General features: G+C 50.9%; 2 protein-coding genes across 6 annotated transcripts in view; one reads left to right on the top strand and one right to left on the bottom strand.

Annotated features, from left to right (window-relative positions):
* Positions 1 to 4354: 4354 nt before the first annotated feature.
* On the top strand, positions 4355 to 8269 carry DNPH1 (2'-deoxynucleoside 5'-phosphate N-hydrolase 1). Its single transcript, XM_002816917.5, has 4 exons — positions 4355 to 4591; positions 7504 to 7572; positions 7755 to 7865; positions 8017 to 8269. Exons 1-4 carry the CDS (start codon positions 4396 to 4398, stop codon positions 8163 to 8165), a joined length of 525 nt encoding a protein of 174 aa, XP_002816963.3. The 5' UTR covers positions 4355 to 4395; the 3' UTR covers positions 8166 to 8269.
* Positions 8270 to 9312: 1043 nt separating this feature from the next.
* Positions 9313 to 23689, bottom strand: part of CUL9 (cullin 9) — a 42467-nt gene continuing 28090 nt past the window's right edge. For 4 of the 5 annotated variants that reach the window (XM_054557526.2, XM_024248845.3, XM_054557528.2 and 1 more), the window contains 15 exons: positions 20574 to 20719; positions 20301 to 20430; positions 19956 to 20155; positions 18541 to 18788; positions 17364 to 17709; positions 13291 to 13431; positions 12992 to 13156; positions 12582 to 12745; positions 12125 to 12218; positions 11513 to 11587; positions 11262 to 11372; positions 11007 to 11124; positions 10506 to 10639; positions 9728 to 9801; positions 9313 to 9646 (listed from right to left, as the gene is read on the bottom strand). In XM_054557526.2, the coding sequence (XP_054413501.2) occupies positions 9451 to 9646; positions 9728 to 9801; positions 10506 to 10639; positions 11007 to 11124; positions 11262 to 11372; positions 11513 to 11587; positions 12125 to 12218; positions 12582 to 12745; positions 12992 to 13156; positions 13291 to 13431; positions 17364 to 17709; positions 18541 to 18788; positions 19956 to 20155; positions 20301 to 20430; positions 20574 to 20719 (2342 nt within the window). In that variant the 3' untranslated portion in view covers positions 9313 to 9450. Of the gene's footprint in view, positions 9647 to 9727; positions 9802 to 10505; positions 10640 to 11006; positions 11125 to 11261; positions 11373 to 11512; positions 11588 to 12124; positions 12219 to 12581; positions 12746 to 12991; positions 13157 to 13290; positions 13432 to 17363; positions 17710 to 18540; positions 18789 to 19955; positions 20156 to 20300; positions 20431 to 20573; positions 20720 to 23689 lie in introns of those variants that run through there. The other variant, XR_008526177.2, reaches the window with a different exon arrangement.

The following is a 23689-nucleotide window of genomic DNA, read 5'->3' as shown; positions in this document are numbered from 1 at the left end:
GAGGCTGAGACAGGAGAATAGCTTAAACCCGGAAGGCGGAGGTTGCAGTGAGCCGAGATCACGCTACTGACTGCACTCCAGCCTGGGTGACAGAGCCAGACTCCGTCTCACCAAAAAAAAAAAAAAAAAAGACTGGCCTCCTGTCACCTAGTGAGATATCTTCCCTGTCAAGCTGCCTCGCTAGGCTCCCCACTGCCCTCATCCCTCCATCCCATCACTTAGTACCCCATCCCTCCAACTCGGGCCTCTCTGCATTGAGCCGGAAGGTCTGAGCTGCAAGTCATAGCTCGCTCTGAATCCTCACCCAACTGACAGTGGACTAGAACCAGTCTCAATGCCTTGTTTCCCATCTGGAGAAACACAAAATGTCCCTTCTACACTTTTACTCTTCTATGCAAAATATTCCTTCAGCCTGAGGTAGGAAGGAGACCCCAGCCAGAGCAGAGGTGGGGCCCCCAAAGAGATGGGGGCTGGCTGGTTTATGTATTGATTTATTTACTTATAAGATACAGAGGCCACTTTAGGAGGCCGAGGCTGGCAGATCACCTGAGGTCGGGAGTTGAGACCAGCCTGACCAACATGGTGAAACCCCATCTCTACTAAAAATACAAAATAAGCCGGGCGTGGTGGCACATGTCCTGTAATCCCAGCTACTCGGGAGGCTGAGGCAGAATTGCTTGAACCCAGGAGGCGGAGGTTGCTGTGAGCTGAGATCGCACCATTGCACTCCAGCGTGGGCAACAAGAGGGAAACCCTCTCTCAAAAAAAAAAAAAAAAAGATACTGAGAAACAAGATGGTGTGTGTGTGTGTCTGTGAATGTGTGTTCCTTGTCTTTGGGGGGGAATTGGAGGGAAGGTGTGAGTGAGAATAAGGAGTGTTGGGGAGATTGCCTGTCAAGTCCGCTGGCACATGAAGCCTTCTTCCTAATCTGTGTATGCACGTTTGTGTGTGTGTGAGAGAGGGCACCTGGAGGTGGAGGGACACGTGTGCAGCTGTGTCTTCATGTTCGCCCCATGGTCCATGTATACCTAGCTGGGCCCAGCAGAGCAGTGGGCAGAAATACTCTGAAATCTCTGTCTCCCTTTTGTATCTTAGCATTAAAAATATACATATTGTTGCATCTTCTCTGCAATCGCATACTTCAGTATTTTAATAGTTATCTTTCAGGAAGAATATGGAAGAAAACACTGATGGAGCTTTCCTCTGGGGAGTGGGGCTGGGGTCTCAGGACTTTCTTTCCACTGCATACTCTCTTGTTCCATTTGAAGGTTTTGTCATATATTTGTGATTGTCATAATAAAATGAGGATGAAATCAGTACTGGTGAACAATGAGTGCTTGCCTGTCTCCCTGAAGATACCGCCTCTATCAGCCTACTTACTACAGGGCTGAGCAGACTACGAAGTGCTGTGAAATACATCCTCTCATTTAAACCACTCATTCATTCAACAAATATTTAATAAATGTTTCTTATGTGCCAGGCATAGTTCTAGAAACTAGGGATAGGCTAGGCACAGTGGCTTACACCTGTAATCCCAGTACTTTGGGAGGCTGAGGTGGGAGGATCGCTTGAGCCCAGGAGTTTAAGATAAGCCTGGGCAACATAGTGAGACCCAATTTCTACAAAAAATTAGCCAGGCATGGTGGCACTCACCTGTAGTCCCAGCTATTCGGGAGGATGACGAGGGAGGATTGCTTGAGCCTAAGAGTTTGAGACTGCAGTGGGCTGTGACCATGACACTGCACTCCAGCCTGGGTGACAGAGCAAAACACCATCTCTTAAGACAGAAAAGGAAAGAAAGAAAAAAAAGAAAGAGAATAAAAAGAGAAAGAAAGCAAGAAAGCAAGGGAGGAAGGAAGGGAGGGAGGGAGGGAAAGAAAGAAAGAAGAGAGAGAGAAGGGAAGGAAGGAAGGAAGGGGAAAGGAAAGAAAGAAAGAAGGAAGGAGGAAGGAAGGAAGGAAAGAAAGAGAAAGAAAGAGAAAGAAGAAAGAAGGAGGAAGGAAGGAAAGAAAGAAAGGAGGAAGGAAGGAAAGAAAGAAAAAGAAAGAAAGAAAAAAAAAGCAGGAATACAGCAGTAAACAACCTTCTACTGGGTATAGAAAAACATGCAACAAAATTAATAAGTTATATGGTATCTGAGAAGGAGAAAAGGCAAGGTAGCGAAGGGTGATAGAGAGTACTGGGGGATGGAGGGCTGCCATATTGAATAGGGTGATCAGGGAAGGTGAAGCGTGAACAAAGACTTGAAGGAAATGAGGAGTGAGCCAGGAAGCTACCTGGGAGAACAGTGTTCCAGGCAGAGGGAACAGCAAATGCAAAGACTCTGAGGCAAGGGCATGGCTGACATGCTTAGGGAACAGCAGGAAGCCAGTGAGGTGGCAGAGAAGTGAATGAAAGTAATAGAAGCTGGAGTTAGGGAGGTAAGAGGGTGACAGGATCATCTGGAGCCTTGTGAGCTGCTGTAGGGTTTTCAGTTTTTAGCCCAAGTGAGATGGGAACCACTACAGGGTTTTGAGCAGAGGAGGGTCATGACCTAGATCACTCAACCTGCTGAGTGGAGAGCAAACTGTAGCAGGGAAGGGCCAGGGGAGGTGTATAGAAAACCCCTGACATAAGTAATTCCATCTTAGAAAGACTCCATCACTGGGTGCATTCGCTCATGCCTGTAATCCCAGACCTTTGGGAGGCTGAGGTAGGGGGATTGCTTGGGCCTAAGAGTTTTGAGACCAGCCATGGAAACATAGTGAGACCTCGTCTCCACAATTTTTTTTTTTTTTTTTTTTTTTTTTAGATGGAGTCTCACTCTCTTGCCCAGGCTGGAGTGCAGCGGCGTGATCTTGGCTCACTGCAACCTCTGCTTCCCGGGTTCAAGCAATTCTCCAGCCTTAGCCTCTGGAGTAGGTGGGACTACAGGTGTGTGCCACCATGCCTGGCTAACTTTTTGTATTTTTAGTAGAGATGGGGTTTCACCATGTTAGCCAGGATGGTCTCGATCTCCTGACCTCGTGATCTGCCCACCTTGGCCTCCCAGAGTGCTGGGATTACAGCCATGAGCCACCGAGCCCGGCCATTTTTTTTTTTTTTAATTAGCTCGGCATGGTGGCACGTGCCTGTAGTCCTAACTAAGGAAGCTGAGGTGGGAGGATTCCTTGAACCCTCGAACTTGAGGCATGAGTTTGAGGCTGCAGTGAGCAATGATTGTGCCTCTGCACTCCAGTGTGGGCGACAGGGACCTTGTCACCAAAAATAATAAATAAATAAATTAATTAATTAATTAAGTTTGAAAAAACTTCATCTTACATTTCAAAAGGCATCAAGCCAACAGGGTCCAGATGTTCGCCTAACCAATGGAGACAACACCCAACCAGAGAAGGGCATCACCCTTTACTGTTAAGTCCTCATCAGAGGACTCAAGGACCATAAAATGAGCAGGACTTCAGCAGCTAGACACAGCCACCTTAACAGACCAAGTCTTGCTATCACTCGTGCCCAGCACCTGGTGTCTGCCTCTGAAGGCTCTGCCCAAATCAAGGACTCTTCCTTGCAAGCTCTTGATGACTATCCCCATCAGGCCAGGACTCTGTCCACAGCACTCTCCTTGGACTGGTTCGTTAACCCCTTTTCTCTTGATGTTAAATGTTCTTGTGTTTGATGTGAAATTTTAACCTGTAACATTTATATCCTTACATATAATACTATGTATGGTTTGCAATACAGTTTGACCTGTGGAGTGGCTCCAGCTTGCATGCCCGCGGCTCTGACTACCTAGTGAACAGGTGGTCCTAAGGAGAGCTGCCTTCTTGGGAACTCTATGTGACGCCTAGCTTTTGTGATTGAAATAGCATCAATAAAAACCTGATCTTGTGGGTAGACACAAAGGTGGGTGGACCTGGTTCTGTCTGACCTTGAGCAGCTCACGACATGCGGGGACCTGTTAGGAGGCTGTGGAGAGCCGGGATTAGGCTTAGACAAGGGTAGTGGCCCTGTAGGTGGTCGCGAGATTTCAGATTTGGAAGGACGAATCCACACGAGTTGTCAATGGATGGGACGCAGAGTTTGAGAGAAAGGGAACGATCCAGATGACTCCGAGGGTCTTGGACCTGAGCAGCTGGGAGGATGCAGCTAAAGACGGCGGGGAGGAGGGGAGCAGAAGCGGGTGAGGTGGGGAAGCCCTCGAGTTCTGCCTGGACAAGGTCAAGGTAAGGTGCGTGTTAGGCATCCGAACGTCAAGTCCGGGAAGGGTGTGTTCCCGAAAGTGTCCCGGCTGGATCCTCCCAGTTCGTCGTCCCCGTTCCACAGGTGGACTCAGCAGCCAGGCTCTGCGCTGGGCCGGGCGGGGTCACGTGGCCGCGGGCTGGCGCCCCCTGGCGCCGGAGAGCGCGGGCGGCTGGGGAATGGCTGCTGCCATGGTGCCGGGGCGCACCGAGAGCCGGGAGCGCGGGGAGCCTGGCCGCCCGGCCCTGTACTTCTGCGGGAGCATTCGCGGCGGACGCCAGGACAGGACGCTGTACGAGCGGATCGTGTCTCGGCTGCGGCGATTCGGGACAGTGCTCACCGAGCACGTGGCGGCCGCCGAGATGGGCGCGCGCGGTGAGGCCCTGGGGACGCGGGCTGCGGGGACGCGGGCGGGGACTCGGCTGGGCTGGCAGGGACCTGGCCTGTCGGCCCCCCAACCCCCGGCAGCTGCGCTTCCAGCGCCCTGAGCCCGCCGTCCTACCCCGGTGCTCCATCCAGCGCCCCAGCCCGAGAAGGAAACGGGCCGGGGCTCGGGCTGCGTGGGTCCCAGCAAACCTGCGGGTGTAAGGCAGACTCAGCATTATCTTGACCTTTGGTTCCTTCTTGGAGAGCTCTGTCTTCAGCTGCTTTCAGAGCGTTTGTAGGGTGCAACAGAAAGAAGGTGGATTGGGCTGCTTTGCCTGGGCTCAGTTCCCACCTCACCCGCTGGAATCTTTTCCACCACCCAACACGAAAGGTATCCTCCTGCCTTCCCACCAACTTTTTTTGTTTTGTGTTGTTTTGTTTTGTTTTGTTTTTGAAACGGAATCTCACTCTGTCGCCCAGGCTGGAGTTGCATGATCTCAGCTCACTGCAACCTCCACCTCCCGGGTTCAAGTGATTCTCTTGCCTCAGCCTCCCGAGTAGCTGGGACTACAGGCACGCGCCACCACACCCGGCTACTTTTTGAATTTTTAGTAGAGACGGGGTTTCACCATATTGGTCAGGCTGGTTTCGAACTCCTAACCTCAGGTGATCTGCCCGCCCCGGCCTCCCAAAGTGCTGGGATTACAGGCAGGAGCCACCGCCCGGGGCCTGCCTCCCCTTCTTCTGTGAAGACATCAGCACTCTTTTAGACCCGGCTGACCCCAGTTCTCACTATTACACTCTCTCACGTTTTTGTTTTGTTGATACAAGGGCCTCTCTGTCGCCCAGTCTGGAGTGCAGTGGTGCGATCATAGCTCACTGCAGACTCGGCTTCCTAGACTCATGATCCTCCAGCCTCAGCCTCCTATTAGCAAGGACTGCAGGGGCACAACACCATGCCTGGCTCAAAATTTTTCTGTAGAGATCGGGAGTCTCACTATGTTGCCTAGTCTGGTCCCGACCTCCTAGTCTGGTCCCGACCTCCTAGTCTGGTCCCGACCTCCTAGCCTCAAGTGATCCTTCCGCCTCAGACCTCCCGAAGTGCTGGGACTATAGATGTGATCCCCCATGCTGGCCTCATGTTCTCTTTCAGGCCATTATTGTGTTCTGCTCCTGGCTGCTGGGTTTTTCTTTCTCTTTCTATTTATTTAGTTATTTATTTGGAAACAGTCTTGTTCTATTACCCATGCTAGAGTGCAGTGGCAAAATCTCAGCTCACTGCCAACCTCTGCCTCCCGGGCTTGAGCGATCCTCCCACCTCAGCCTCCCAAGTAGCTGGGACTACAGGTGCGTGCCCCCATACCTGGTTTTGTATTTTTTATAGGGATGGGATTTTGCCATGTTGGCCAGGCTGGTCTTGAACTCCTGAGCCCAAGTGATCTGCCTGCCTCGGCCTCCCAAAGTGTTGGGATTACAGACATGAGCCACTGAGTCTGGCTGGATTTCTCTAAAGCATACTTTGATGTGCTGGTCTGGAATCTTGCAGATCCTTCCAGTTTGAAAATTGTATCTTGAATGCTTGTGCTTCTGCTCAGAAAACCTTAAGTGGTTTCCATTTATCCTACCCAAAAGCAGACCCACAATTTGTGGGACCTCATGCAATTCTGGAAGACCTCTTTAAAAAGACAAAAATCACAATACAAAGTTGCTGATGGTTTGGAAAGGGCCTGTGCAAGTGGAGGACCCTGAAGCTTACAGCTCATTAGTTCATGGTATATCCAGACTGCCTGGTGGCTCTCCAGGTCTTTAGTGTCATCTGAGGGAGCCTGTTAAAAATGCAGGTTCTGATCATCTGGGATAAAGCCTTCGAATCTGTACTTTTTTTTTTTCCCCCAAGACAGAGCCTTGCTCTGTCACCCAGGATGGAGTGCAGTGGAGTGATCTCTGCTCGTTGCAATCTCCGTCTCCCAGGTTCAAGCAATTTTCCTGCCTCAGCCTCCCGAGTAGCTGGGGTTACAGGCGCCTGCCACCACGCCTGGCTAATTTTTTAATTTTTAGTGGAGATGGGGTTTCACCATGTTGGCCAGACTGGTCTCAAACTCCTGACCTTGTGATCCTACCGCCCTGGACTCCCAAAGTGCTGGGATTACAGGCGTGAGCCACCGCGCCTGGCCCGAATCTGTACTTTTTTTTTTCTTTTTTTTTTTTTTGAGATGGAGTTTTGCTCTGTTGCCCAGGCTGGAGTGCAGTGGCGTGATCTTGGCTCACTGCAACCTCCGCCTACTGGGTTCAAGTGATTCTCCTGCTTCAGCCTCCCAAGTTGCTGGGATTACAGGTGTGCACCACCACACCCAGCTAATTTTTGTATTTTTAGTAAAGATGGGGTTTCACCATGTTGGCCAGGCTGGTCTTGAACTCCTGACCTCAAGTGATCCACCCGCCTCAGCCTCCCAAAGTGCTGGGATTACAGGCATGAGCCAAAGCGCCTGGCCCTGGAATCTGTACTTCTAACAAGCTCCCCAGTGGTCCTACCCTGATGCGGTGGGCTGAGCCTCACAGTCCTGGAAGATAACATTTAATCAAGCCTAGGACCCGAGATCCCTACCGTCTGGGCCCAGGATGCCCCTCCTACTTTTGGCTAAGTGCCCATGCACCTTTCCCCAATCACTGTCATCCACAGTTAGTACTGCTGATGTTCTCATTCGGCCCTAATCACACGTCCCACCTTGCATAGGGTTGAATTTTTCTTTTTGTGGCCATTCCGTTTCCTCACTGCTTTGATGAGATCGTCATGTTTGGTCAGGTCATCTGGCACAAGTCTCCCGCCCTCCCCGAGCAGGGTGGGTATGGACATACAAGGGCATAGGAGTTACCGGGAGCCAGCATGAGGCACGTCCTTGACCAGCTTTCCCTCAACACAGGGGAAGAGGCTGCTGGGGGTGACCGGCTCATCCATGAGCAGGACCTGGAGTGGCTGCAGCAGGCGGACGGTGAGTGGTGCTCCCTCCTTCCAGCACCTAACTCCTCTGGAGTGCTGGATTCCCCTGGACATCCCAGCCTCCACACCTAGAAGGGACTCCCAGATTCCCTCCTCACCACAGCCACACTGTCATCTTCCTTATGAACCCCAAGTGTCCCCAGTGCTGAGGCTTCCTCTCATCTTTCCTCCCAGTGGTCGTGGCAGAAGTGACACAGCCATCCTTGGGTGTAGGCTATGAACTGGGCCGGGCCGTGGCCTTTAACAAGCGGATCCTGTGCCTGTTCCGCCCGCAGTCTGGCCGCGGTGAGCACCCCAAGCCTCCCTCCTGGCTTTCTGTGGACCCAGCCCTCAGCTCCTTCCCTGGTGGGCTCTGAGCACCACGCCTCTCCCAAGGGGTAAGGGAGCTGTGAGGGTGTGGATGGGAGGCAGCTTCACCTTTCCCTGCCCTTTCCAGTGCTTTCGGCCATGATCCGGGGAGCAGCAGATGGCTCTCGGTTCCAGGTGTGGGACTATGAGGAGGGAGAGGTGGAGGCCCTGCTGGATCGATACTTCGAGGCTGATCCTCCAGGGCAGGTGGCTGCCTCCCCTGACCCAACCACTTGACTTAATCTCACTTTCTTAAATTCTTCTATTCTCAGACACTGCTCTAGTACCATTCCTTCCTCTTAGCCCCAGGAGCAAATTAAAAGGTACAGTTAAAATCCTAACTTTCTGTCTTGTGTGAGTCATGGGGGTGGGGCAGGTCCTCAGTAATACCCTTTCCTGCCACACTTCACTTCAAGATAGATGCTTTAGAAATCTCTAGGCCGAAAGGAGGACAACTCCTAATGCCCTCAAGCCCCCTCCTCCCCAGGAACACTTGGGAGGAGGGCCAGGCACGATGGCTCACACCTGTAATCCCAGCACTTTGGGAGGCTGAGGTGGACGGATCACGAGGTCAGGAGATCAAGACCATCCTGGCTAACATGGTGAAACCCCGTCTCTACTAAAAATGCAAAAAATTAGCCGGGCGAGGTGGTGGGTGCCTGTAGTCCCAGCTACTCGGGAGGCTGAGGCAAGAGAATGGCGTGAACCCGGGAGGTGGAGCTTACAGTGAGCCCAGATCACACCCCTGCACTCCAGCCTGGGCGACAGAGCGAGACTCCGTCTCAGGAAAAAAAAAAAAAGAGTTGGGAGGAAAGGCTGGGCACAGTGGTTCACGCCTGTAATCCCAGCACTTTGAGAGGCTGAGGCGGGCGGATCACCTGAGCTCAGGAGTTCGAGACCAGCCTGGCCATTGTGGGAAACCCTGTCTCTACTAAAAATATAAAAATTAGCTGGGCATGGTGGTGCATGCCTGTAATCCCAGCTACTCAGGAGGCTGAGGCAGGAGAATCGCTTGAACCCAGCAGGCAGAGGTTGCAGTGAGCCGAGATCACACCATTGCACTCCAGCCTGGGGGACAAAAGTGAAACTCCATCTCAGAAAAAAAAAAAAAAAGAGTTGGGAGGAAGGTTGCTCCTGTGGGTGGCCATCCCTCTCTCTGTCTCCTCTGAACTGGGCTGGGGCTGCACCTGGCCCTTTCCATGCCAACCTTCACTTCCGTTTATCGGCTTAAGTCAAATGAGTCTGCTTTGAGCCTTCTCGGAGGATAGAAGAGTCCAGAGGTCTAAAGGAAACGTAAAGATGAGGGGTGTGGGTAGATGTGAGGCCAGGGCAGTGGCAACTGGCTGGCCCCTGGTGAAGCTGTCAGCCTGCTCCCAGAGACGTGTGTGAGAAAGAGACCTTTATTCAGCAAACAGGAGGCACTACAGATGCTGGGAATCCCCCTCCCCATGACAGGGGCAGCTCCCGCCCCCTCAGCCCTGTGACTCTGGGGCTGCTCTAGGTGTTTCCTGCATCTGCCCCCTCAGTCATAGGCCTCATCTTCATCCTCCTCCTCATCACCAAAGAAGAAAGTCTCTTGGTCCAGGTTCTCAGACTCATCGTAGGAGAAGCTGTCATTGTCCAGCTCCTCATCAAACTCATCCTGCTGCCACTCGGGCACATCATCCTCATCGTCTTCCTCCTCCTCTTCCACCTCTGGCCCTGAGGAGGCCTGGGGCCTAGGGAGAGCCACCACACTCAGCCCAGAGGAGGCTGCCATGTCCCACTGCCTCCTCCGTGGTTCTGCCCACCCCACTTACTGACTGCCGGGCATGTTGGGTCCTTTTGCCTCCCAGGCCTCTACTGATGGACTCTGAAGACCAACCCGGAAATCCTGGTGAGCAGACAGAAGGATCTGAGAAGGAGGTAGAGGGCATGGGGCCTTTGGACCCAGCATTCCTTCCACTAATGCTCTGGGAGGGCCAGGCTCCTGCTAGGACTGCTCCCCTCCCAGCACAGCACTTCATGAAACACTGCCTTTGTGAGTTCACTCACAGATGGTCTCCAGGGATACGGGGTACCAGGTGAGGCACACCACACTGTGCTTAAAGAGCTTACAGAATCTATTTACGTCTTTTCTGCCCATGTGACTTACCAGTCAGTAAGCAACCTGAGGACAGGATTCACAGTTTAGACTCAGCGTCAGTGCATTAGAGCTGGAGAGAGCCTGGGAGAGCCCTTGCTCCAGTGACCCCAATCCCCTGATGCCCACTCCTAGGATTTCAAATCCATATCTGGGAAGTATAGTCTGGAAAAGTTCCCCAAGTGATTCTGATAGGCACCTGACCAAATACCCTTGATGTGGGCTAGCCAACCCCTTTATTTTGTAGGAATCCCCAGGAGGTGAAGTGATAGGGTCCAGCAGCATCAGGCAGGTTGGCCCAGAAGCCGGGATGTGCGCCCAGGTCTCCTAACATCCATTCACCAGCTTTGCTGCCTTTCCTTCTGGACTTGCCCCAGGGCAGGGGCTGTGCTGAGACAGGAGGACCACAACTCCCACAGAATGCAGGAGCAGAAGGGGTCTGGGCCGGGCAGTACCTGGGCGGAATGCTGCAGGATGGCAAGCAGCCTCTCCTGGATCCGCCGGAGCAGCTCTATGCCCGTGCTGAGGCAGTCGGCCCGCAGGAGGCGCAGGGAGGAGGCCAGGTCTCTGCACCGCAGCAGGGTCTCCTCTGCAGAGAGGGCAAGCACAGAGGCTCCCTCCCTTCTCATTCTCATCCATTCCTTCCTCCAACAAACACCTATGGAACATCTACCAAGCGCCAGGTGGAGCTCTAGACATTCTCATGAAGCTCCCTAGGGGAGCAGGGTAAAGACCAGAAACCAAGAAACATCCACGAACACCTGCGCCCTTGGGCACCTTACAATGTCGGCTTTCGACCTGAACTTTAACAGCCAGGCAGTGAGAAGGCCATGAAGAAGGAAGAGGAAGAGGAGGGAGGGAAGGTAGGGGTGCCGCTTGACCTGTCTGGGAGGGGCCGGGCTGTGCAGCAGAGGGGAGGAGGCAGGAGGAGGGCCTGGCTGGCAGGGGTGGCTCACCCAGGAGGATCTGCAGGGCATTGGTGTGCAGCTCCAGGTTCTCTGTCTGCTGCTCCACCACATCCATGTACTCCGCGTCCTGGCTGTAGAAGCTGTACACGCAGGCGTAGGCCAGCACCTGCAGGGGCTCCCATCAGCTCTCCCGCCTGCCCTCTCCTCATTCCCTTCATCCAGGCAAGTCCGATGAAAGCAGCCAAGCCCCCCAGACCCCTTTGGCACACCCCTCCCCTGCCCTCCTCCCCCACCCGCTACCACCTTCCGAGCCTGCTCCAGTCCCTGGCAGGCATCATTGAGGAAGGTGAAGGATCTGGGCGGTGGCACTTCATGGATGGCCGACACCCGGTTCCGCAAGTTCACAGCAAACTCCTGTGTGGAGGAAGGTGTATCAGCACCAGCACAGGTGGCACAGCACCACCTGCCCGGTCAGACCTTCAGCCCACCCCCCTCCACCCCACCACCCCAACCTGCTTCTGCAGGCATCTACCCGCTGTTTCCTCCCGGCTCACCCGCGCCTGGTGATGGAAAGTGCACCTCTCATTATAGTCCTGAAACCGCTTCTCCTGGCGAGCTGCCTTGCTTACCTAGCAAGGATACGTTGAGAGGGCTATTGGGTGTTTTGTTTGAACAGGAGGGAGTTAATAAGTGGAAAAGCCAACATTCATTGAGGTCTTTCTACACCTCCCCTGATTATCTTCATTCAGTCCTCATGACTGGGTGGGGTAGGTCATATTATTCACCCCTTTTGCAGAGGCTGTTGAGGCTTGGAGAAGTAAATGAACTTGCTCCAAGCCACATGCTAAGCAGCAGAGCCAGGCTCTAAATGCAGGGTCCCTGCTCTTTCTTGCTCTGCCCTGCTGCCTCCTGAGAGTGCCCGGCCCTCCCCAGCCTTTCTGTAGCCACCTCGGTATGAGAAGTCCTGTTCTGGAGCTGAAGGTCCCTGTGAACAGACTTTCCAGCATCTGCAGGCCCAGGTGGCTCTGTCTTCCCCACACTGAGCCTCTATCCCAACAGCTAGAATGCTGCACTGCGCACGGAGCCCTGTCTGCCCAGGACCTGGTAGCAGCATCTCTCCCCGATGGCTCTGGGCCTCTGCCCTCCCCCAGTGCCCAGCGCCTTACCATGGCAGAGCAGTTGTAATAGTCTTTGTGATTTGGCTTCCAGGACTTGAGGCAGCGCCAGCAGAATCCATGGTTACATTTGGCACAGGTCATGCTATGGAGGAAGCTGGCTGGTCAGGGACTCCTGCCTCTGGGCAGGGGCGTGCCAGGAATGCCAAGGGCCCGGATGCACCGCTGTTGATGCTGTGGCCTCTGCTCCTGCCCTGATAGTCTCCTTAGTCATACCCAGCCCTGCTGAATGCACCTCTGCTTTTGAATTCCCTCAGTCAGTGTGGACTTACAAGTGGGAAAAGGAACATTAAGATCCAGGAAGTCACCGTGGAGGCTGCCATGTGAGGGGCGGCTGAGGAACCGCCCTCTTTTGCTGAGCTTTACACTAAGCCCATTCCCCCCTCCTTCTGCCAGGCCTCCTCCCCCCTCCTTGCCCTCTGGCTCCCCACAGTACCCCCCTTCTTACTGCAGGCACCCCTCGTTCTTCTCGATGGGAGCCTGACAGCTGGGACAGCGCTTGGAGATGAGCTTGGCCAGGTGCTTGCTCTGCGCCTCCACGCTCATGCCGTCGTAGTAGCCACCGTCATCGACCCACTGAGACATATGGCCACAGCTAGCAGGGTAGTGTGCCTAAGGCAAGAGGACATGGTGGGGACACAGCTGAGCCCTGAGGGCAGCATGGCTGGTGTGCACAGGAGAGAGGGGAGCAGGCACAGGTCACATTTGGAGGGCTCCAGGAAGAGGAACAGAGCTCAACTGGGTGGCAGAGGCTGAGGAAGGACAAGTCACAGTGTGTGTGTGTGGCAGGGAGGAGATATTAAGCAGGGAAGGAGTGTGAATCCTTGCTCAGGGTCAGGGCCAGTGTGGGGCTCCAACCTCAGGGAAACTACAGTTGAAGCAAGAGGCCCAGCCACACTTGGAGCAGGTGGTCCCACAGCCCAGGCCCTGGCGGCACAAGATGCGGTCGCAGCCCTGGGGGTTGGTGCACCAGGTCAGGTTGGAGCAGCTCTCCACATAGCCACGCAGGAGCGCCTTCTCATACTGTGGAGATGCAGGTGCCACGAGGTGAGGGTATGGCTCTCCAGGATGCCACACCTCCAGGCCCCCAGCACCCCACTCCCTGGGGCACGCTCCTTTGGCTCTGCACTGGAGCCTGTTTCAGACAGAGGGGATACCTTGGAGATGACCTCTGGTGAGGAGACGATGGCACGAATGAAGGCTCCAGTGGGCTGGGCAGGGCAGTCGGCAATGGGGCAGGTGCAATTCAAAACAAGGTTCTGCTCGATCCGAGTTGTCAGGTACTCATTCCAGCAAGACTGGGAGGGACAAAAGGAGGGGCTGCTCAGACAGTGTGGGAGCAGCACAGGGGGAGTGTCCTGGTAACTAAGCTAGCGTCCCTCCTTCCCTTCCCCTCCACTACAACATGGAAGGCCAGAGACAAGCCTGCCTCTAGATCAACCAATGCTGACTCCTCTCTCTGGCTTTGCTGAGACTGGCCCAAATTACAGTTGTTTTTGAGGATGGGGTGGGCTGTGTATTTGCCTAATCATAATTGCTGTTGGGATGGACAAGGAGGGAATGGGTAAAAATAATCAAGAAAAAGGAGAACAATTCAAATTCTAAGAAAGATATGCAGAGAGCAGGAAGGTCCGAGAGAAAGGAGGCCTGGGAAATGGGTTGCCTGGGTGGCTGACAACACGGCTCTGGTCTCTCCTCCCAGCTCCAGTGGCTTATCTCCAATGACTGTCCGGATGCTCCTGTCTCTGACTTATTCCTCCAACAGACCCAGCCTCTTCTCTACAAAACTGACTTGCCCATGGCATCCCCCAAACCATGATCAACTTGCACCACTGTCCCCCTCGTCACCAGTGTTGGAACCTTCATATCGTTCTCTTGTTCCCATGTCACTCCCCCATCCTAAATCAGGCCATTATCCCCTCATCCCTAAACCACTGTGAGAGCCTGTTCTGATCCATGGTCTCCTCTCCCGGTCTCTCCCCACACCATCCATTTGGTCTACGCACGAGCAGCTGTTGCAGCTGTCTGAGCCTCCTACAATACTCCATGAGCGACCCCTGCCTCTCACACTGCCTGTGGCCATGCTTTCCAAAATGATGGGTCTAAACCCTCAGGAGACCGTGTGTCTGTGATATCAAAGCTGCAGCATAAATGTGAAGCACCTGAATAGATAGATCATTTTAACTCAAAGTACCAGACCCAAGTAAACAAAACCCTTTCTGCATTGAAACAAACCCAGACAAAGTTGGGAAATTGAATGCAAATTCTTGCATTTTTGAGATAGAACAGGGAAAATTTTCTCTGAATTCAGACCCTAATCTTACAGGCACACTGGTGCCTCAGGGTCCCCCTCTGCCCTGGCATCTCAGTCTGGGGACCCCCAGCTGCTCTCATGACTATTGTCCAGCCCAAGTGGTGGGGCTCACCCTGGGAGCTGTCCAGCTGCTTCTCTTGCATTGCTGTTGTGCCACTCAGCTGCACAGGCTCCTCCTCGCAGGGGCTTTTCAATCAGCCTGTTCATCTGCCTGATTTTCAGGCCCCTTCTCTCTCTCTCTTTTTTTTAAACAAAGTCTCGCTTTGTCACCTACACTGGAGGGTAATGGCACAATCATGGCTCACCGCAGCCTCAATCTCCTGGACTCAAGCAATCTTCCCACCTCAACCTCCTGAGTAGGTAGGACTACAGGTGTGCACCACCATGCCTGGGTAAATTTTTTTTCTATTTTTTGTAGCGACGGGGTCTTGCTATGTTGTCTAGGCTGGTCTCAAACTCCTGAGACCCCCCCGTCTCTATATCCCTACAGGCTTGGTACCCTGGGTCTGCTTCTTTCTCCTTGGGTAAGAAGGAGATTCTTCATTCCAAATTCAAAAATCCACTGTCTACCTGCCAGTTCCACACAGGTGTCCAAGCAGTTCAAACTTCACAGGGCCACAACAGAGTAAAGATGAAACATGCCATCCACCCAGGTGCTCAGGTCAAAAGCACAGGAACCATCCTTGATTCCCCTGTCTGAAGCCCCTACATGTAACCTACCAACTCCCATCAGCTCCACTTCCAAATGTGTCCCAATCCACCCTCTCTCATTGCCACTGCCCCTAGTGCAAACTACCACCATCTCATCTCTCAAATGGGCCTCCCTGCTTCCACTCTTGCTCCCTCCAAGACTTTTCTCCACACAACGGCAGAAGTGATCTTTTAAAAAATGTAGGGCCAGGCGCAGTGGCTTACGCCTGTAATCCCAGCACTTTGGGAGGCCGACGTGGGTGGATCACGAGGTCAGGAGATGGAGACCATCCTGGCTAACACGGTGAAACCCTGTCTCTACTAAAAATGCAAAAAATTAGCCGGGCGTGGTGGCGGGCGCCTGTAATCCCAGCTACTCGGGAGGCTGAGGCAGAAGAATCGCTTGGACCCAGGAGATGGAGGTTGCAATGAGCCGAGATCGCACCACTGCACTCCAGCCTGGGTGACAGAGCGAGACTCCATCTCAAAAAATAATAATAATAAAATAAAAATAAATAAATATAATAAAAATAAAAAATGTAAACCAGACCATATCAATATTCTGCTTAAACCCACCATGGCTTCTCATAAAATAAAATCCACTGTCAGGCTGGGTGTGGTGGCTTATGGCTGTAATTCCAGCACTTTGGGAGGTCAAGGCGGGAGGATTGCTTGAGACTGCCAAAATTCAAATCCTGACCTTTGGCAAATTACTTCACCTCCGAGTATCTCCCTCTGTCATGTAAAAGGGGAATAACAAAAATACCTACCTCATAGAACTAGTATAAGAATTAAGTAAAATAATGCATGTAAACAGCACAATGCCTGGCTCAGAGTGAGCTCCCATCAATATTATTAGCTCTCTGATCATTTCTTGCTGGGATTTTTTTCAATACCTCATTTAGCACCCAGTGCTATGCACATAAGTCCATGAGAAATATTTGTTGAATGAAAAAATGAAAGTGTAAAGGAAATAATTAAGAACCTGGGGAAAAGGGAGCATAAGCAACTATGTGAGAGGAGAAGCCAGAAGCACAGCCAAAGGGAAAGAGAAAAAGAGAATACACATGCACACACACGCATGCATGTGCACGCAAGCACATGCAGACACGTCTATCACCCATTACTGGGGAAACACTGTTGGGAGAAGCAGCTGGAATTCATGGCAACCAGGAGTGCCCGTCCTGCTCAGCTGAAGTGTTTGGGCTTGGCACCAGTTCTAAAGAGCTGTGAGGCAGGAATATCGGACTCAGTGCTCCAGGTTCTCTGTACCTCAGCCCCACATTTTTTATTTTTGAAGATGACTCACTCCCCATCTGCAAGCTTCTCTGTGACCACTATATAGAAGCAAGCCTATAGAGCAAGAAGACCCTGAGGCAGGGTCTCACTCTGTCCTCCAGGCTGAAGTGCAGTGGCGAGATACTGGCTCACTGCAGCCTCTGCCTCCCAGGCTCAGGTGATCCTCCCACTTCAGCCTCCCGAGTAGCTGGGACTATAGGTGTGCACCACTATGCCCAGCTTATTTTTGTATTTTTTTGTAGAGACGGGGTCTTGCCATGTTGCCCAGGCTGGTCTCGAACTCCTGGGCTCAAGCAATGTGCCTACATCGGCCTCCCAAAGTGCTGGGATTACAGGCATGCACACTACCTCACCAGGCCTATTTTTAAAAATTTTTGTATTAAATGAGAGTATATGATAAAAGCAGTAATAGTGCACTGAGATGTGGGGACTTAAATGGTGATAAGGGCAACCACAAACTAGAGTCATCGCCAATCTACTAACACTTTTGCAAACACTTCACAAAGTGTCTTGACATCTATTTTACACATATATCTCTTAGTTCTAACTTGGCTGATAATGGGAATCCTGTGAGGAGGCTTTAAAACTTCCTCTAGATTTCTCACCTCCAGAGATTCTGGTTTAATTAGTCTGAGGTATCGTCTGGGCATTAACACTTATAAAAGCTTCCAGTGATTCTAATATGAAGCTCAGCTGGAGAACCATTGGTATATATCGCTGGATCTCAACCACCACCCTTTAGAGTGTCAAGGCAGGTGGTACCACTTACAGATGACAAAATTAGTTTAAGAGGGACTAAGAGACTAAATCCACTATTGCCCAGGTGATGAAAATGGCAGTGCTGGGCTAGAACTCAAGAATTCCCAAGGGATTTTGTTAGGGTAGGGCAGAAAGCCAGGGGCAGGAGCAATGCTGGTGGGGCCTCACCTTACAGCAATAGTGCATGCAGCAGAGAGAGGGCAGGTCGTCGTCACACCCCAGGGGGCTCACACAGACGGGGCAGTGGTCAGGCCGTGCAGGTACAGCCTGGGCCTGGGGTACGCACAGCCCAGCTGCCAGCAGCAGTGGCTCAGGGTCCTCACTGTAGCTCTGCAGCAGCTGTTCAGCGCCCCAGTGGGAATGAGCCAAAAGGTGCTGAGCGACATCTGGCTCTAAGTTCAGCGTCTCCTGCACCTGACACACCGTCTGCTTCATCAACCCTTCTACTTCCTGGGGGCTCATGGTGCGGCCTGCAGGCAACTGTAGAGATGCCAGGGTAGCCACAGCTTCTGGGCTTGTGGGGAGGGAAGAGACAGAAGTCAGTATTCCTGCCCTGCTATCCGGCCTACTAACTGAACCCCACCTGGCCCCCAGCTCCCTACTTGAGCATACTTGCTCGCTTGCCTAAGCAGCCTCAGGATAACCACCCAAACCAACCGTCAGAGCAGGTCCTCCACAGAAGCACCTGTAAATGTCAGGGTGGGGCTGGCTGTTGCAATGACTGGGGACAAAATAGGTATCTAATGGTCAGGGTGCTAAGAGACCAATAGCTGATGGGACAGTCCCACTGTAGGTCTCACCCCAATGGTGGCAGCACCTGCAGTGAGAACAGGAGTCTCCATCCTTACTGCTCAAGTGTGGTCTGTGGACCAGCAGCACAGGCATCACAGAGAGCTCTGCTGTTAAATCTGCATTTTAACACTAGCGCCATGTTGAGGTTTGAGAAAGATTACTCGAGATAATTCACTTTACACATGATGCAAACAGCAGGCATGAAAGGCAGGGCCATAACAGCTTCCAATGAACATTAAAAAGCCTTAGAGGTGCTGGTTGATTAGAGAAATCCTATGGCAAATTCCTCTGTAGAACAAACTTCCTGAAAGTTTGTATATTTAACTGAGTAGAGTACATAGTTAGCACTCAATACGTATTTGCAGGCCTCTGATTGGAAAGGGGTGGTGGTGCTGGGAGGGTCAATAAAAACTACCAAAGTCAGGGAAATAACAGGGATAGGGAAAAGGGCACTAGACAAGGAAAGAAGGGAAGTGTTTCTCCACAAGGGATCTTGGCTTTGGCATGACAACCTCTCCCACCTCACTTGCAAGGGGTCAGGTGGGGCGGCTACCTAGGCTTGGAGGTTTTGCTCTGGCTGCCACAGAAAGGGACATCTGCCTGACCCCGGCAGGGCCCCATGGGCTCTGGAGCAGCATACATCAGGATCTGGGGCCGGTCATCACGCCGTTTCACGTAGCCCTGGCCTAAGAGGTGCAGGATGCAAGAGAGGACATCTGTACTGGTACAGGCCACACCCCCAGCAACAGTGTGGCCCAGGGTTCCAGGAGGATTTGGACCCTTCTGCCAGGCCTCCAGCACCTGGATAGGAGGAAAGAAACAAGAAGGCCACTTTTATGTAGGGAGCAGGCTGCTGGGCTCAATGCCCAGCTCTGCCACTTATTTTTCCCCCTTTTTTTTTTTTAAGAGACAGTCTTGCTCTGTCAGCCAGGCCAGAGTGCAGTGGCCTGATCATAGCTCATTGCACCCTCAAACTCCTGGACTCAAGTACTCCTCCTGCATGAGCCATGGTGTCTGGCGGCTCTGCCACTTACTAGCTGTGTGATTGTGGATTAGTTACTAAGTTTCTCTTTTTTTTTTTTCCAACTGTCTCGCTCTATTGCCCAGGCTGGAGTGCAGTGGCACCATCTCTCACTGCAACCTCTGCCTCCTGGGTTCAAGTGATTCTCCTGCCTCAGCCTCCCAAGTAACTGGGACTACAGGTGTGCACCACCATGCCCAGCTAATTTTTGTATTTTTAGTAGAGATAGGGTTTCACCATGTTGGCCAGGCTGGTCACGAATTCCTGACCTCAAGTGATCCACCCGCCTCAGCCTCCCAAAGTGCTAGGATTACAGGCGTGAGCCACCGCGACCGGCCACTACTAAATTTCTCATACTTCACTGTTCTTATCTGTCAAATGAAATAAAATAACATTTATAGGATTGTTGTGAAGATTAAATGATGACTTTTTTTCTTTTTGAGACAGAGTCTTGCTCTGTTGCCCAGGCTGGGGTACAGTGGCACAATCTTGGCTCACTGTAACCTCCGCCTCCTGGGTTCAAGCAATTCTCATGCCTTGGCCTCCCAAGTAGCTGGGATTACAGGCATGTGCCACCATGCCCAGCTAATTTTTATATTTTTGGTAGACACAGGGTTTCGCCATGTTGGCCAGGCTGGTCTCAAACTCCCGGCCTCAAGTGATCTGCCCGCGTTGGCCTCCCAAAGTGCTGGGATCGCAGATATGAGCCACTGTGCCTGGCTGGATTAAATGACTTAATCATGCAAACTCTTAGGATAGGGCTTGGTGCATGGTAAACACTCATGCCTTATCTTTATCTCCTGTCTATCTGCTCTGTCAGGAACAGAAAACCCAGATGGAAGTGTCACCCTACAGAAGTCTTATATTGAAAGAGTTCACTGTGTTCATCCCCAATCCCAAGCATGACTCCCTCCCTCCCCCAACTTCATGGTCCCCTCTCTGCCTACCAGACAAACCAGCTGATCAATGTGGAGGCCCTTTTCCCCATGGGCTTTGAGAATACGAACAAGAAGACAGCTCAAGAGATTCCTCTTCTGTTCCAGGGTTCGGCCCTCATCCTTCTCTACGTTCAGGTATGCCTGGGAAGGTATCAGCCACAGGGCCTCCCCACTGCGCTGGGGCCCAGGCTCATGAAGCTGCAGCACACCTGGAACCCGCTCCCAGTCAGGTACCGGAGGAGGCAGAGGGACAGATGAATGGGGACTAAGATGACCCCATTCTCACAGTCCCCCCATCTTGAGGGCAACCCCCTGACCAGCAGCAGAGGCTCAGCCCGGCCCCCAGTGACCTACCCCTGTGTGGAAAGTCCTGGCCCTCATGCAGGGTCAAAGGGCCATTCCCCGAGGTGAGGGGCACAAGTGCCTGGAGCAGCAGCTCTGGGGAGAGGTCAGAATCCTTCAGCAAGGTCTCTACTGACACCTCCTGATGAGGAGAAACGCCCAGTCAGGAGTCAAAGGAAAGAAAAGGAAGAGGGGAGTAAGGATGAAGGAGGACCAGGGTTTAGCAGGAGAACAGCGACAGATAAGGTGGCAGAGAAGGCAGAGAGAGGCTAAGGGCTGAAGCACCTCTGTCTGATTGAATTTCAGCAGCAGCCACATCTGCACGGTAGACACATGCAGTGTCTGGTTCCCAAACTGCAGCTCAGCCCGGCCCAGCCACGTCCACTGCAGTCGCCGATGTGGTCCCATGTCCAGGACTGGATGGTTCTGACCTAGGCAAGTATCAAGGAGAAGGGTGGAGACACAGAATGGGCGAAACAAGGGGTTTAGGGGTTGAGGTGTCAAGCTTTGCTCCTACTAGCCCCTATGGGGAGGAGGGCCCCAGCATTTTCAGACAGAGAGATACCTTGTCAAGCTTCCAGATCTCAGCCTTCTCTGTGCCTGCCTCCCTGATGAGCCACGGGTGTCTAGGAGCCCATCCCTAGTCCCAGCGCCTAGCCCTGAGCCAGGCAGTTTCCACGCAAAAACACCAGAGAGAAAACACTTGCATTTTGCCCTCAAGGAGCTCACAGTTTTAAAGACCCACTGGGCTGGATCTCTTCCTCCTCCTGTTTCACAGCTCAGGCAAGGTGAGCCTGAGACATCTGTTCATACTGGAAAGCAAGGAAGCTGTCAAAGGGACAGTATTAAAGGGACCAGGAGCCTGCCTGAGAGATGCTCTCTTACCAAAGATGGGACAATTTGAGCATCCAAAAAAAAAAAAAAAAATTCACCTGCAATGTGTGATGGAACCACACAAAATATTTTAAAATCTGTGAGTTCATAATGATATATTTTTAAAAGACCTCATTGGTTATATTTAAAAGATACTAGAGAACCAATACATTATTTTTAAAATGAGTTAAAAATAATTGGAAGAGGAAACAATCAAGCCTTTCCTGTATAAACCGGACTTCAGGGTATATAAACAGTTGGTGAAAGGGTTTCTCTTGAAAGCATTCCAGCTAATACATGAAGAAGGAATGACAGAACTAGATATAACTATTTCATAACCCCTAATGAAATGACAGACCTAAGCAATGGTAGAAATGCCTGCCTGGTGAAAAGCTGATGGAAAATTACATGTAATGTACAGACAAGACTGACACACTGAAATCCATTGATCCATCTCAACATCACAAAGGGAGACAGGCTGAACCTGCCTCCTGGTGGAAGGACACATACCACCAATGAAGTGTTCTTGCCTGAGAAATCAAACCCAAATCTGAATAAGCCTCTACACCTACAAATCAGTTTTCAGGAAATAAAGGAGACAGAGGAATATGCTTGAGGACACCACGTGAATGCAATCAGGAAAATCCAGCCTGTGAATGAATAACCCACTTTCCTCCAGAAATAATTGCAAGGAGGATAAAATGGGAGGTGGAAATCTATAGAGTAAGGGAGATGTAAGATAATGCAACCAAATGCAATGCGTGGACCTTGTTTGGATCCTCACTAAACAAAATAACTAACCAAAAAACCCCGAGGCAATCAGGGAAATATGAGCAATGACTGTATACTTGATACAAGGAATTGCAAATTTCTAAATATTTGATAACTGTAGTATCCTTTTTTTTTAAACAAAGAGTACTTATCTTTTAAATTTTGGGAGTGGGGAATAGATGCGGGTACAGATTGAAGCAAGATTGGCCATGAGCTGACATATTTTGGAGTTTAGTCTGTCTACATTTGTATATGCTTGAAATTTACAATAAGAAGACTTTTTAAATGAGGGTGAAAATAACCCTTCTCAGACAAATAAAAAAAACTGGTAGGGTTTTCCACCAAACTCCTCAATGAAGACACTTTTTTTTTTTTTTTTTTTTTTTTTGAGATGGAGTCTCACTCTGTCCCCCGGGCTGGAGTGCAGTGGCACGATCCCGGCTCACTGCAACCTCCACATCCCAGGTTCAAGCAATTCTCCTGCCTCAGCCTCCCAAGTGGCTGGGATTACAGGCATGCACCACCATGCCTGGCTAATTTTTTTATTTTGATTAGAGACGGGGTTTCGCCATCTTGGCCAGGCTGGTCTCAAACTCCTGACCTCAGGTGATCTGCCCGCCTCAGCCTCCCAAAGTGCTGGGATTACAGGCATGAGCCACCTTAGAAGTATCTGAAGATACTTCTAACAGATGTATTTTAAAAAGAAGAAGGACCAAGAGGCAAAGGAAACGGTGACTAAAGCAACTGGCATGGTGGCAAATGTAAATATCCCTGAATAAATAATAATAATGACAATATTGGAAGTTAAAAAAAGATAATTCTAAAATATGGAACAACAGTAATAACTAATATGGGAGTTAGAGCTGGAGTTAACATTTTCTAAGGTCCTTTTATTGTTCAGAAAGGTAGGAAGTGATATTAGCTAATCAATGATGCAGGTTAAAAATACAAGGGTATTCAATTATAGAAATAGAATGCCTAAGTTCTAAAACTGATATAGACAAAAAAGAAATGTTTTAAAAACAATCAATCAATCCAAAAGAAGAAAGAAAAAAGATAGCACAAAACCCCAGGGTAGAATCATATGTATATAGGTGTTAAATTTATTCTTCTTTAAACATAAGAAGGGTAAACAAAAACACAAAATAAGAAGTTAGAAAGTCAATTAATGAATAATAAATGAATTCATTGAGTTTATTATTTATGAATTTATTATGAATTTGTTATTCATAATAAATAGGCTAAAATTGACATCTTAAAAAGAGATTGTCAGGTTGAACAAAAAACAAATTCTAGGTTTTTATAAGACATGTGCCTAAAACATTAAGGGTATGGCAAAGTTAAAAGCAAAACAATCCCAGGGGAAATTCTAACAAAATTAGAATACTGGCATGATTTTAAAGTATCTCCCCCGACAGACTGCTTATTAATTGTAGCAAGGAGAAAAAATATTAACTGTATGAGTGGAGAAAGCAAACAATCTCTTGGCCAGGCTGACAAAATTAACACATAAAGAAGGGGCAGATGAAAACTGTGTGCTCCAGGGTGTAAAGCCTTGGGAAGTACATGCCTGCCATATACTTAGTATTTTGCCTGGGAATGCATAACCTGAATCTAATCATAAGGAAATATCATACAAACTTAAAACGAGGAACCATTTTTAAAATGTCAGCCAGGCATGGTGGCTCACGCCTGTAGTCCCAGACTTTGGCAGGCCAAGGTGGGCAGTTCACAAGGTCAGGAGTTCGAGACCAGAC

This window comes from Pongo abelii, chromosome 5, assembly GCF_028885655.2.
Source record: "Pongo abelii isolate AG06213 chromosome 5, NHGRI_mPonAbe1-v2.0_pri, whole genome shotgun sequence".
Taxonomy (NCBI): Eukaryota; Metazoa; Chordata; class Mammalia; order Primates; family Hominidae; genus Pongo; species Pongo abelii.
This window is presented reverse-complemented; position numbering and strand designations above follow the sequence as displayed.

Bases quoted from the DNA above. Each gene is read 5' to 3' on its own strand.
- DNPH1 (XM_002816917.5), top strand. From the start codon at position 4,396: ATGGCTGCTGCCATGGTGCCGGGGCGCACCGAGAGCCGGGAGCGCGGG. The intron at 4,592-7,503 runs GTGAGGCCCTGG...CCCTCAACACAG, and splicing joins CGCCGAGATGGGCGCGCGCG to GGGAAGAGGCTGCTGGGGGT. The intron at 7,573-7,754 runs GTGAGTGGTGCT...CTTTCCTCCCAG, and splicing joins GTGGCTGCAGCAGGCGGACG to TGGTCGTGGCAGAAGTGACA.